Genomic DNA, 14,027 nt, shown 5'->3' with positions numbered 1-14,027 from the left:
CAATGCTGATTTTGAAAGTGCACAGGTCAACAGTTTATCGTGTTACTCTTCAGTTTCATCACTGTCCGAGATTTGTTGAGTGATTATGAAAGGGTGTAAGAGTTTGTTGGGTTGCCATCCATTTTTATTTCTATAACCCATGATGCTTTGCATTCATTATTTTTTGCTTACTGTAGAAACTGTCAAAAAAACATGAGGTAATGTCAATGAGGTAATTATTACACCTTAAATAGGATAAAACAATCATAAAAATTCATCACTCTTTCTTTAGTGAATTGGGCACCAAAATAGTTTCCAACCCAGGGGCCCACATCCGTATAAGTCTGGCCCTGGCTATCACCCTAATCTGTAGCTCCAGTTACTAGAAAAATGTGAAAAATAAAAATTATTTTAAAACTAAATCTGACAGGGGTGTGAATAATTGTAGGGTTAACTGCAGTTTTATATTAATTAGAAGTACATACTAAATGTAACTCTGCACTGCGATTTTTGTTGTTTAACTACAGGATCTACCCTAACCCAGTTAGTCCTACAAAAACACCAGGAATTAGACAGATTCATTTCACTCAAAGCGTACCTCCCAGTCGCAACCATTATAGCAGCACGGTGGGCATCCGTCATGAGCACTGACAAAGAGCCTGTTTCTTTCCTGACCCGCAGGATGCATTTGAACCCATAATCAAAGCCGGGGGCGTCTCCGTTTTCAGCGTCCAAGGGCGCAGGTGTGTCCGGGGGGTTTACGGGGACCACACACCCTGCTAACCGCCTGCCTGGTCAGGGTGACCTAAGAAGGGGAGAGGGCGAGTCGTTTCCCTGACCCTCACTATCATTAGCCTCGCCACACTCCTGTGGCCGATGCCGGGTGATGGCCTTGGACAAACACCGCCATCTGAGTTCAGTTAGAGGAGTTTCTGCGCCCTGCGGGTTAGCGTGCGAGCGAGACCCCGGGCAAAAGACGAGCGAGTCGGAAACTTTAACTCACGTGTGGTCACTCCAGCTTTGAAGCACCGCTGTCCTCCGAAGGGGGAAAAAATGACACAGTTATTGAAACAGATGCAGCAGTGGGTCTGCAGACGTAATGGACACTAAATTACAATTCTGGTTCACTGTCAGAGTAGTGAGGGGATCGGATGAGCTAACTAGTCATTAAATAAATAAAAAAATTGTGCCTTTAAATCTTTATGGGAAAGAAACTAAATTACTGTAAACAAACCCATGTTTCTGACTGTAACTTTTCTCAAGTAATTCTCGTAAAGACCTTCTCGGAAATGTCCTGTTTTGGGGTTTTTTTTTTTTCTTTTACTGTTGCTAAACTGTGAAAGCATGTTGGACATCGTTCACTGGGTGTTGACACCGTAAACATCTGCACACGCGGGGGGACAGAGGCGACATTGGCTCACTTTGGTCTTTGTCAGATTGCGCAGCTGCGTTTTTGCAACACGTTCCCATGCTACTTCTACAAGTTCCAGTATTTCCTGCTCGTAACAGTTCAAACTCTTCCCAAAGGAATACATTTTCCTCATTAGAAAATTTCCACCACTTCGCTGCCCTTTTTTTTCTTTTTGGCTGAACTTGTTCTTAGGGACTTTTGTGTTGCGTGCTCAGGTATGTCAGTAGGCCGCCCGCCCGCTTGCCTGAGGCCACGCGAGGAAGCAGGATGTAAATGACTTCAGTGAATTACCCCTGGTAAGTAAAAAGGAAGTAGGTGGGGGCACATGCTCGGGCCTGTATGAGGAGGGGAGGAGCGACAGGGGCCTCCTCTTCGGCTGTGTTACCCAGTCAGTCAGGGCATTTTATCACTATACGTTTCCTGCCTGACGCCACATCAGAAAAGAGAGAATAAGAGGCAGAAGCAGGCACAACGATCTGTACTGGACTGAACACTTGTCACTTTTTTTTTAGGGCCTTTTGTGAACTTTTCTTTCGTGTCGGTTTTGGGGTTTTTTAAGTGACAATGGGACTATGTTGTTCTGAAAAGCAGAAGAGAAACTTTGAGATGTTCACAAGTTGGAAAAAGGTGAGTTTAATTTTTGTCGTTGGAGTACCGTCTGCTGTGTTTAAAGACTAAGTAGAGAATGAATGAATTATTTTGAACATGGATAGAAACTTCTCGTTAAAACTTTGTTTCGGTCTTGATCGTGAGAATTTGTGTCAGACATTCAGAGCTGATTTCATGGAACAGCTGATTGACATGCACATATTCCGAGGAAAAGTTTCAAATCTTTTTACTAGTCCAATTATTCCATCTCTTCTAAAAATCCTTTTGTTTAAGCAAAATTTCTTTTACTTTTTCTTTTTTTGATCCATTTTTTCATTTGTATGAGAACTCCCTGCTGATGTAAAATCTTGCACACATTAATGCAACTCGTTAGGCAATCTGACATGTCATCAGTGTGCACTGCGTGTTCCAGCTGAACTACACGACCCTGAATTATCGACTATTGCCTCAAAGTTGCACAATTTCTTCTCTTTGAAGAGTTGGTGACAGTTTCCCCATTTTTGCAAAGTAAAAGCCACCACATTCAGTGTGCAGTCTTTTTTTTTTCATTTGATCACCAGGGACTTACTGATTTTCACAAACAACCTGTGTGTGTTTCTGTGTGTGTGTGTGTGCGTGCGTGTGTGTGTGTGTGTTTTTCGGCTTCTTGATGGAGTTGCTCAAGTTTTTCTGTCAGGAAGATGTTCGCCTCAGAGACCAGATCTACTGGTTTGAGTATAAAGAGACCCTAATGGGAGATTATTTTTTATTTAAACTGGGTGAAGGCAGCTTTCATTTTTCGGGATGTTAACAGTAGAGATGGACCGATGGGATTTTCCTGGCAGATACCTATTTTTCTACTTTCCTTTGTCGTCTGATCGGCCAATCACAATCCTGACTGATTAGATTGTTTTTTTTCAAAGAGCTATAATTAATAACAAAGGAGAAAATTCACAGTAAATATTTGAAGATTTATTTGACAGTAGTTAAAAAAAATTACACACTTCCTAACCTTAATCAGATCACATTAGTTTTGATACATTTAATAAACAGGGGGGGAAAAATTCATTTTCCAATTGTTCAGGGAAAATTTGCCAACTGCAGGATATAGCTACTTGATTGGTGCGTCTCCAGTTACCATTATTGTTATTGTCTGGGACTTTTAATGTGATCATGTTTCCTGTTAGGTAGCAGGAACTGAAAGCGTCCATTTAGTAGCTTTTACATTTCCCATTTGTATTCATGTCAGGCTCGGCTTGCTGCAGAGCATTCACACGCGCCCCACCATCTACGGCTCTGATATGATGAGGCTTATATTCAGAGAGGGGGCCGCCGTGGGAATGATAAAGCTGGAACATGTGACGCTGCTGTTGCTATGGCATTCAGGCATCTCTGTGACTGGTGGGCTGAGCACTCCTGAATCTCATCTCGATTCGATCCTCTTTATAGGAACGAAATGTAAAAAGAAAATTTGGATAAATAATCAGATTTATTAGGAAAAAAATGTATCAAATAAACAAAAAAAGCAGTCTGCTGCTGGGAAAGCCTTGCATTGCGCAGTGTGCGCTGCTTCTGTTTTGCGTTACAGAGCAGGGGGGAGTGGGAAGAAAAAGAGAGAGAGGGAAAGATGTAAGGGGATTTTCTCCTAGCTCTCGTTTTCTGCAGCGCTTCACACTGCTGTGCGTTAAGTCGAGGGTGGGAGGCAAAGACGGAGAGAGACGCCACACTCTTCACTCGGTCTGCCGTGAGGGACTCTGCAGATTGAGCATCCCACCCTCCCCCCATCGCCCCAGCTGCCTTTTTGCCACCCTCCCATCGCGAAGTCTCACTCCATCCTCAGCTCGTCACTGGATAACGCTCAGAAGACGCCTGGAATAGGAACATCGATCAGGTCTCCTGGGGGATTCCGTCACTGTCTCCCTTGAAGACAATGGATGCGTCTGGGAGGAGGCGCGTCCAGAGGGTTGGGATGTAGAGGCTCCGCTGCCGCAGCAGCCCTCCTCTGGAGACGGCGCATTGTTTTTTTTTGTTTGGGTCTTTTTTCCCCCCCTGTGGTTTGGGTGGCTTCTGGAGCGCCAGGCTTGCAGGGCTGAGCTCTGCCTTGGGGGTCCACTCAGAGAGGAGCATTCGCTGCTTCTGCTGGGGAGCACCAGGGGCTCTGGACAGCTCAGCACCATGCCTGAGGCCAACTACCTGTTCTCCGTGTCCTGGGGATACATTAAGGTGTGTTCCGTCAGACAGTCGTGTTCGATAAACATGCCAGATTCGGTTTGAATGCGTCCGACAGATCCCTTCCCACTGATTCAGAAGACTGCGGCACGAACAAATGCGCATAAATACCAGTTGACCGCATGGCTACATGTCTATATTTTTGCACTTTGTGGTTTTGACAGCAAATACTAACCAAGACCCGCATATTGGCAGTAAGAGCAATTTTTCATCTTCTCCTTCTTCTTCTTCTTCTTGTCTTTTCTCTTCTAGTTCAAGAGGATGCTGAACCGAGAACTGAACCACCTGTCTGAGATGAGCCGCTCAGGCAACCAAGTGTCGGAGTACATCTCCAACACTTTCTTAGGTAAGCATTGCAGCATCACACAACGACTGCAGCGATCATCAGAGCGTTGTGAGGCAGCGTCAGTCAGGAATAACAGAGTCAGCGACAGCTAGAGGTCATAAGGTGACTCAAAGTGATCCCTACGTCTTGTTAAACCAGTCGAATGCGGTCTGAAGAAGACCTCTTGCTGAGACCAGGGAGAGTTAGAAGAGAAGCTGCATTATTCAACAGGAGGACAGCACTGGTCATAGTCTTTAAAAGCAGAGCGGTGTTTCATGACTCACAACTAACCTCCTATAGAATTCCCTCCACCCTTTATTAGCTTGCAGTCTGCAGACACTGTACAACTCTTTGAAACATTGTTTTAAGTCGACAATAATAGGAAGGAAAAAACAAAGAAACGTAAGCTTTTCCTAACAGCTTCAGAAAACTGTTAGGAAAAAATTTTAGATGTTTTCCAGTCTATATATCGTCACCTTCCTAAAATAACGACCTGTCTTTTTTTGCCAAAAGATGATTTAGGCAAAAAAATATATATGTATTACTTTTGGCAAAAAATTATTTGGGTCATTATTTCAAGAAGGTGACAATATTATAAATCAGAACCAGATGCAACGTCACTCTGTGTGAAAGAGTAGGCCTGTCATGATAACTAATACTGCTGGTATTCCCAGAAGTTATCGTGATAAGCGATATTATTGTTTTGAAAGCATTTTCAAAACAACAATATAGTTGGCATAGTAATGCAAAAACACTCTCAAAGACCAAGAGACTTTCATTTCTAACATTGAACACTAGAATTGCAAGACATTTTAAATATGCAAAATAAATAAACAACAAATAAAATGTATGCTGAACTCTTGATGAACAAAATTGCCTCTCAGAATGTTTATTTATTTTAATTGATTTATTGTTCATGGCGACAGGCCTATGTAAGAGTAGAAGTCTTGCTCTCTCTCGCACTCCTGCAGCCTCTTATAGCGATAAAGCAACATCTTTGCACATCTCAACACTGATATAATGAAAGTAGCTAACTTTGAGTTTTCTTCCTGCAGTAACAGCTTCCACACCAGAGTGTTGTTGTTATTGCATTTACTGTCAGGAAACAAAAAGTCAGCTTCAGAGCAGATTCTAGTCACCAGCAGCACTTTCGTTGGATTTCAACCAACAAAAAGGAAACAGCGGAGCTCCGCTTGTCTTTGAAGGGTTTTTCTTTCTGCAGTGCATCTGACATGCGTCAGGTTCAAACACATCATTCTCCTGGGTTTTGTGGAGGATGTAGCTGAGACTCTTTTTTTTTTTTTTTTTTTTTTGCTGCGGTGAATATGATCATCAAAAATAATTTCTCTGTGTGCAGCATGTGAGCGCTGTCAGCCAGCAGGCAGACAGACAGACTGAATCACTCACCCTGTCTTTGCCCTCATATTTACGTCTCTATTTCAGAGCATCTCGGCTGAGGATGAGCCGTTTTTTTTCCACTTCTCCCTGAACTGTTGTCGCCTCCAGGTTTCGTTTCGCAGAACGCACCGCCAGAATATTATGTGGCAAAACATCTCATTAACAAGCCTCGACGGCTTTTATTTAATCTCAGCACTGTCGTCACATTCGGAGTTTTTGATTTTAATTTTGTTTTTCCTGCAGTCAGTGGGAGTTTTAGTGGAGACAAAACAACTGTTTATGCAACAACCTCTCACCTTTTAAATTGTTTATTTAATCATCTCTTCTTCTCCTCCTCATTCTGGTGTTTTCCACAGATAAGCAGAACGAGTTGGAGCTTCCGTGTCCGGTCCAAAAGGTGAGGGAGAGGAAGAGGAAGCAGAGCCAGCAGCAGCAGCAGGGCGGGATGATGACACAGATCAGCGGGGTCAAGAAGGTCAACCACACGTCGAGCATATTGGGAAACGTCGGCAACCGCTTCGGGGTCAAGACAGACCAGGAAGAGCTGCTCTCAAAAGTAAGTAAATTACAGGTGTTTTTAGCTAAAATTAGGCCAAGGTAAATTAAAAAGAAAGACTAAAGATGTGAACTTGTGTGTTATTTAACAGGACCTGGAGGACATTAACAAGTGGGGGCTGAATATCTTCAAAGTGGCAGAGCATTCTCACAACCGACCGCTCACCTGCGTCATGTACAGAATCTTTCAGGTTAGTTCCTGTCTTCTACTTTCTCAATATGGCAAACTCATCACTTTTTTATTTTTTTCTGTATATAAAATCAACAAAATTCTAGCGAGGCTGGCCATGATTACTAATTTTGTTGGATGATAAATGGTCCCAGTCATTATTGAATTAAATGATAATATTGTTGTTTTGAGACCCTTTTCAAGCAGTATATCAGTAAATTTGCCTTCTCAAAGACCAATAGAAATTAATTTTGTGAAGAACACCCAACACTAGAACTGGGAGATATTTTAAATATTCAAACCAAAAACAGGAGAGGAAAACCCCACAAAAAATAGAAACAGAAAAACAGAAGTAGAAAAAAAAAAAACACAGCCGGAACCATAAATGCGATGGATTGTGAAGTCTCTGTAAACAAAATTCAAAACATAATATGCAAATATATACTATTGAACTCCTTTTAATTTATCATGTCAGTAATTGGTTAAACATTTATTTTTATTATAAATATTTACTGTAAGTTGCAGTACTCCTAGTGATGCATTCATATTTCTCATAAATCATTGGTCATGAATGTTGTCATTCTTGTTAATTATAAATATTTTAATCCCTTCCATTAACGGATGAAAATTAGCCTCTGCGGCTAAATCTGGCATATTTACTAAACATATTCAAGTTGTTTAATATGCATCCAACCCTTTATAAAATAAAAATACACTCACAAAAAATGATTTGCTTATTCCAACAGGCTTTACCCAAGCTTAATTTGACACCAAAGCAGCGCAAAAACATCTCAACTTAATAATTTTCTTTTTGTCCTCGTCTTCGCCCACACTCAGGAGCGAGACCTGATGCGCACGTTCAAAATTCCCACGGACTCCTTCGTGACCTTCATGCTGACCCTGGAGGACCACTACCACTCGGATGTAGCGTACCACAACAGCCTGCACGCCGCCGACGTGGCCCAGTCCACGCACATCCTGCTGTCCACGCCCGCCCTGGACGTAAGTGGCCCGAACCTGCCAGAATCCAAACTTACCGCAGAGCCGCGCGGTTAGCTAATGACTCCATCACCAACGCCCCTTTCTAGAGCTATTATGTCTTAAATTAGGCGACTTGTATTACGTCATTGCTCAGCGCATGCCAGAGACGATGACACATGAAAGGATTGGTCTCCAATTGTTGTCTGTTACCTCGACTTGTCTGGCCAGTTCATTACCAGCTGAAGCTCATTTCTTTTTCTTTTTTTTTTTCCCTCTTTCAGGCGGTCTTCACAGATCTGGAGATCTTGGCAGCCATCTTCGCCGCAGCCATTCACGACGTGGACCACCCAGGAGTGTCTAACCAGTTTCTCATCAACACTAGTGAGTTTCTGTGATTGATTTTTTTTTTACATTTCTGTTGGCTCACTCGTAAGAAATGCCAGAACGGTCCGAGGAGTCCAAAGGCAACATTGTAAACCTGGAGCAGTATTTAATTTCTTCCTCCATTCGCAGACTCTGAGCTGGCTCTGATGTACAACGATGAGTCAGTGCTGGAGAATCACCACCTGGCTGTGGGCTTCAAGCTGCTGCAGGAAGACAACTGCGACATCTTCCAGAACCTGAGCAAGAAGCAGAGGCAGACTCTCCGGAGGATGGTCATAGACATGGTGAGGAACAAATCAGCTCGTCGCCTAATAAATGAAAACCAGTGCGGGTATTTTTATTTGGACATCAGTCATCCAAAAGATGCTGCCCCTTTAATATTGTGAAAAGGCCGCCATTTTGAGAATGGCGGCAAACATTTGATGCTAAATACAAAGTAGTTGGCTTGCACTACCTGCCGCTATTTTTCATGTCTAAGCTGAATGATTATTTTATTGATTATTTTGTGACAAAAAAGCTGAAATACCTCATATTCTGCCCTTTTTGTCCTCCAGGTTCTGGCCACTGACATGTCCAAGCACATGAACCTCTTAGCGAATTTAAAAACCATGGTGGAAACCAAGAAGGTGACCAGCTCCGGCGTCCTGCTGCTGGACAATTACACTGACAGGATGCAGGTGAGGGAGCGCTCTTCGCCAGCATCCGTCTGTTAGAAACACCACGAAAGGGGAAAGCCGGATGCTCAGATCTGCCTTTCCGTGTCTGCAGGTGCTGTGTAACATGGTCCACTGCGCCGACCTGAGCAACCCCACCAAGCCTCTGGATCTGTACCGGCAGTGGACCGACAGGATCATGGACGAGTTCTTCCACCAGGGCGACCGGGAACGGGAGAAGGGGATGGAGATCAGCCCCATGTGTGACAAGCACACAGCTTCAGTAGAGAGGACTCAGGTAGAGACCACACACCTGGACTGTAGCGATTCATAGAATGATTCCAGGACCTCCATTTTTAAAATTTATCGAGGCAAATTATCTGCCTGCCTCAAATTATCCTAATTTATTCTATTACTTGATTAATCATCAGAATAATCAATAACTTGCTTACTACATACCATACTAACATTCCTGGCCCATTTCCTCTTTTGCTAACGTTTGCCTGATCTCTTCCAGGTCAGTTTCATAGACTTCATCGTCCACCCTCTGTGGGAGACGTGGGCCGACCTGGTCCACCCGGACGCCCAGGACATACTGGACACGCTGGAGGACAACAGAAACTGGTACCAGAGCATGATCCCCCAGAGCCCCTCGCCTCCCTTCTACACCAGCGACGGAGAGGGAGGGCAACACGGCGAAGACGGTTCCCTAGCGAGTAAATTCCCCTTCGACCTGACCACGGACGATGGCACGCCGGCGGACGCGGCAGTCAGAAGCAACCGTGCAAGTAGAGGCAGTCCCTCTGACCTGGACGGGACAGAAAGGACGACGTGTGACGTCTCATCCGCAGAAACATAGCCGGAACCCGTGGCGGTCCCACAACGGGACGTTTTTTTTACGCTGAATTTTTGGTTTTAGTTGCAGTGGAGGCATCCTGCAATGAGGCTTTTTGGAGCTATTTGGCAACCAAGGCCTGTCTGAATGTTGGGCAAACCCCCTGCAAACAAGGCTCAGAAACCCTGTTGCGGTATGTTTTGCGTCCCTAGCAAGGGAGAACTGCCGGCTGGAATCGGAGTCCTAACAGACCGAAAGTCTGGATTAGATGGTATGAATCTACAAACTGGGGAAAAAAAGACTTCCAAACTTGCACTTCAGGACCTTTTTATCTTCATGTAGAATATTTGCAATATCTCAAGACTAAATAACACAACCAAAAACTACTGGTCAGCAGGCTACTTGTTACCACGTAGTTTTTTGGGGGGGGTTTTAAACACTTGTCTAAAAAAAAAAAGAAAAAGGATAAAAAAAAGTGCCTTTTTTGTTTTCTTGTACAACCATGTCATTTTGTAAGAGTTTTTATAATTTATTTAACATGTTCATGTAGCTGTAAAATGTGTCCAGTTTTCTACAATAGGACATCGTTGTCTCGTAGTCTTCCGAACGTTCTGGCAATAGTCTCAAGAAGAAGAAATCTGTTGACTTCCCAGCACAATTTGCACTTTGTGGTACACTGTAGAGCAAAGAGAGCGTGGAATGCTGTTTTAGAAAGACAGCGGACATGTGAAGCCAAATAATTTCATGAAAACAACCCAAATATATTTTTGTTTTTTTACCTGAAATTCATCAAAAAGACTATTACATAGATTATGGGTGGAAAAATGTGGAAGTATCCAAAGATCGTCTGGAAAATAACAAAAGCACTTTGATGATTTCAGTGTTGCTGAATCTCATCCTTAAAAACTTCCTCTGCTATTCTGGAGCAACATCATCAAATATCAAAATTTACAACCCCTTGTTTAAAATGTGCGAAGCTTATTTCTAATAGCACTTCCCCATGAATCCATTTTAAATTGTGAGTCATTTTAGAGCTCTGAATAATTGTGCACAGATTTAAAAAAACAAAACAAAAAATGTCTTCTTTTCTTTTTGGACAACTCGTGTTGTTTTTTTGTTGTTTTTTTTTCATCTCAGCACCTTGAAAATTGCCAACAGCCCTGCAGCTGGTTGCAGATCTGTTCCAACACTTCCTAAAAGGTACCACGATGTATGGTGAGGGGAGATGAGTTTGTAGTCATAACATGACATTCTTCTTCTGTGAATGTGTGCACACTTGAGCGTGCAAATACGTGGTCACAGAACCGCACAATCCCGTCGCACGCAGCTGTACAGTGCCGACAGTAACGGCGTATTTATTACCTTTTTTTTTTCCTTGTACAATGATAATATTGGTTGCTAATATTTACTGTATATTTGCTATTATTTATATGCACTACCACACGTCAAATTACAGTTTGACTGAAGCTGTCTGGTGGTTTGTCTGTATTCAGCGAGATATTTTGCCATCAGACCACCTCTTCATGTCATGGAAGTATGTTTGCTTTGAGGCTCCAGCCAGAAACGTTTGTATGTTCTCAGCCAAACGATCCGGCAAGGCTGGACGTTTACTACAGCAGATTGTGTACGGTGACGGGTCATTGTACAGCTGTAGGAATATTTGCTGAAATATTTAGCATTGTTTCAAATGTATTTTTTCAGTGTTTTCCTCACAGTATATTGGTTAAAAAAGAAAGAAAAACAACAACAATGGTATATGTTGTGCTCAACAAATGTTTTCTATGTGATTATTAAAATGAGCATGTAAAACAGAATCATCTTGTCCGGATGTGATTGAGTCATAAATACTTTTCTTTTTCTATCATACAACCCTTTACTAAAGTTTTAAACAATTTTGTTATCATGATTGTCTCATACTCAGACTTCTGTTGATAAATATCTATAGAAGTGTCCAAAGAATAATATTTGTGTTTCTGGTTTTATGAATGCAGTCCCATTCATAACACCACCCATACAGTCACCTAAAGAAGACGTAATAAATCGTTTATCGTTATTTTCATCGTTATCACAATACTTCCACAAAATATTGTGATACAATTCTGAGTCTATCTTGTCCACCCCTATTTAGAGATAAGATTTTTCTCTGACATAAATGATTTGTTTATTAAAATTGTACAGAAATCTGAACTAAGTGTTTTGTGGGAGAATTTGCTTGCTTGGTACTTGAATAATTGGGAATAATCCAGAATGTTGACAAATATTTATCTACCATTTTATTCCTTTTTTTTTTATAAATCCATAAATGGGGGTTCTTTTTTTTTCTTCTGAGAAATTGAAGCGCCAAAAAAGACCAGGAATTTTTCTTATGACGTGTTCTAGTGCTATGTGAATGAATCTGATGTTTTTTGTGCCTTGAAAACACACAAGGCAAGTTTCCCAAACTTTTCCAAGCAACCCTCGTAAACATGGTCATGCTCTATGATCTACCACGGATCATCAACAAGACACAGGTCCTGGTCTGCAGCTATGCTGATGACATCTTGTTCTTTGTTAAAGAATTTTATATATCTATCAAACTCTTACTGATCCTGCCTACCTATATTATTTCTAATGGCTGCTTCCAGCCCGTTTAGTGGTTATGATTTATTTGCTTTTTTTTCATTATGTATTTTCAAGATGTGATTTTTAGAAAATGTGTTCATTCATGTTATATTTCCTGGGAATATAGCTGATATTCTAATGAGCCGCTGAGGCTGAACATTACGTACCCTCCACGCTTCACAAATGATGACACATCTTCTGAAATATTGTTTCCCACAATGTTCCAAGCGCAAACACAGCCATCCGTCTGCGGCACACCATTGGTCGCTTTTTGTTTTGCGTTTTTGCGTCATGGTTCCAGTTTTGCAACTATGCTGGGTGAAGAAGAGCAATGGGTGAACAGGAAGAAGGAAAAACAACTTTATCCATTCTTCAGTCACTTCCTTGCTGCAACACCTCATTTATTTTCTTTTGGTCTGGGCTTGAGCTTAGTGCTCCTGGCCACTGGTCCTGCAGTGTAAACAGGAAGAGTGGAGATAGTGATGCTATGTGCAGCATCCTCTGGGCATTCTCCCTCCCTTTTGCTGTAAGCACCTTGACCCAAACAGATAAGCATCAGAAATACGTGATGAACAGAACAAAGTGCTGAGTAAGATTAACAAGAAGGAATGTCTTTCACAGATTCCACGTGATGACTTCTACAAAGCAAAAGGAAAGAAGTTTCAACAACAAAAAAAAAAAAACATGTTTAGCTGCCACACTGTCAGAATGACTGGCACATAAAAAGCCATGCAAAAGCCCCTTGAACTTTTTCCTTTTTTGTTAAACCCAACAAAACCTTATGTGATTGACCTTACCAGGACGGTAACTCTGACTGGATGTTTGCAGTCATTATCCTGCTGAGACATGAAAGTTTAAAGTCTTTTCCATACTCTGCTGGGGTTTCTTCCATGTACCATGTTTATGGCATCTTTGTTCTCTCGCTCGCTGAAGTTCAATTTTAGTCTTGTCTCAATAGAGGACCTTCTTCCACAAATCTGTTGTGGCAAACTGCAAATGTCACAATCTTATATATGTAATCTCTTGATTTTCTTGAATCTTTCTTGACATAAAGGCTAGATTTAGTGATTGCACAACTAACAGCTGTCTTGTTAACAGATTCCACCACTTGTGCTGTGGTTCTATGCAGTTACTTCAGAGCTACCAGTTTCTAGGGTCATCAGTGTTTTGGTAAGTTAGTAGTTCTGCCATACTCCTTCCATTTATTTGCAACATTATCTCTGACCTGTGTACTGTGCTTCTTGGTCTTCATGATTGTGTTTGGTAGCTAATGTCCTCTAACAAACCTCTGAGGATGTCCTACAACAGATACCATTCATACCGAGATTAAATTACATTCATATGGATGCTGTTTACCAGGTAGGGGACTACTAGGGGCAATTTGTTGCGCTGAATTTTACTTATTTGAAGTATCACAGTACAGGAGGTTTAACACAAATACCATATTGTTCAGTTTTTAATTTGTAAAAAAGTTTTGATAACCACTTTTCCTTTTATTTCCACTTTTTATGCACTACTCAGTGTTGGTTTATGTTGAGATCTCTGAGGGTACACACAAAAATTAATTAGGAGATCTACTAGATTCCTTTAGAGATGTACATAGGCTTATTTGGGAAGGTTGCAGATTTTGAGGGCATTTTGTGGCTAATGTTCAATCCCAAAGGTTTATATTCATTCTTCTTAATCTGCTGCTCTTCTGAAATGCTCAGGAATCCTTTTGCACTCCCCTACTTTCCAATATAAACAAGGAACTCGCTATTTCACATCCACTGACTGCTGGTGGGCCAGTGTCGAGAAAGACTGGCTTGGAAACATTTTGACCCCAGGTGGGTGTGGGTGTGGGCTTCAGTTTGTTGTTTTCAGATGTCTGCATGACAACAGGAAACCTGAACCATTCTCATTCTCTCTCAAAGACAGAG

The 14,027-nt window shown here is 41.9% G+C and overlaps 1 protein-coding gene across 4 annotated transcripts in view; it reads left to right on the top strand.

The window, feature by feature from the left end:
- Nucleotides 1-11,321, top strand: part of LOC103479018 (3',5'-cyclic-AMP phosphodiesterase 4B-like) — a 70,331-nt gene extending 59,010 nt beyond the window's left edge. For all 4 annotated transcript variants that reach the window (XM_008433214.3, XM_008433215.3, XM_008433217.3 and 1 more), the window contains 9 exons: nucleotides 4,460-4,553; nucleotides 6,287-6,486; nucleotides 6,578-6,676; nucleotides 7,492-7,656; nucleotides 7,917-8,016; nucleotides 8,149-8,303; nucleotides 8,574-8,696; nucleotides 8,788-8,970; nucleotides 9,190-11,321. In XM_008433214.3, coding sequence (XP_008431436.2) covers nucleotides 4,460-4,553; nucleotides 6,287-6,486; nucleotides 6,578-6,676; nucleotides 7,492-7,656; nucleotides 7,917-8,016; nucleotides 8,149-8,303; nucleotides 8,574-8,696; nucleotides 8,788-8,970; nucleotides 9,190-9,531 — 1,461 coding nt within the window. In that variant the 3' untranslated portion in view covers nucleotides 9,532-11,321. The remainder of the gene's footprint in view (nucleotides 1-4,459; nucleotides 4,554-6,286; nucleotides 6,487-6,577; nucleotides 6,677-7,491; nucleotides 7,657-7,916; nucleotides 8,017-8,148; nucleotides 8,304-8,573; nucleotides 8,697-8,787; nucleotides 8,971-9,189) is intronic.
- The last annotated feature ends 2,706 nt before the right edge of the window (nucleotides 11,322-14,027 follow it).

The sequence above is a fragment of the Poecilia reticulata genome, chromosome 17 (genome assembly GCF_904066995.2).
Source record: "Poecilia reticulata chromosome 17, P_reticulata-male-v2, whole genome shotgun sequence".
In the NCBI taxonomy this organism is placed as follows: domain Eukaryota; kingdom Metazoa; phylum Chordata; class Actinopteri; order Cyprinodontiformes; family Poeciliidae; genus Poecilia; species Poecilia reticulata.
Note: the sequence above shows the minus strand (reverse complement) of the source record. Positions and strands in the feature narration are given on the sequence as shown.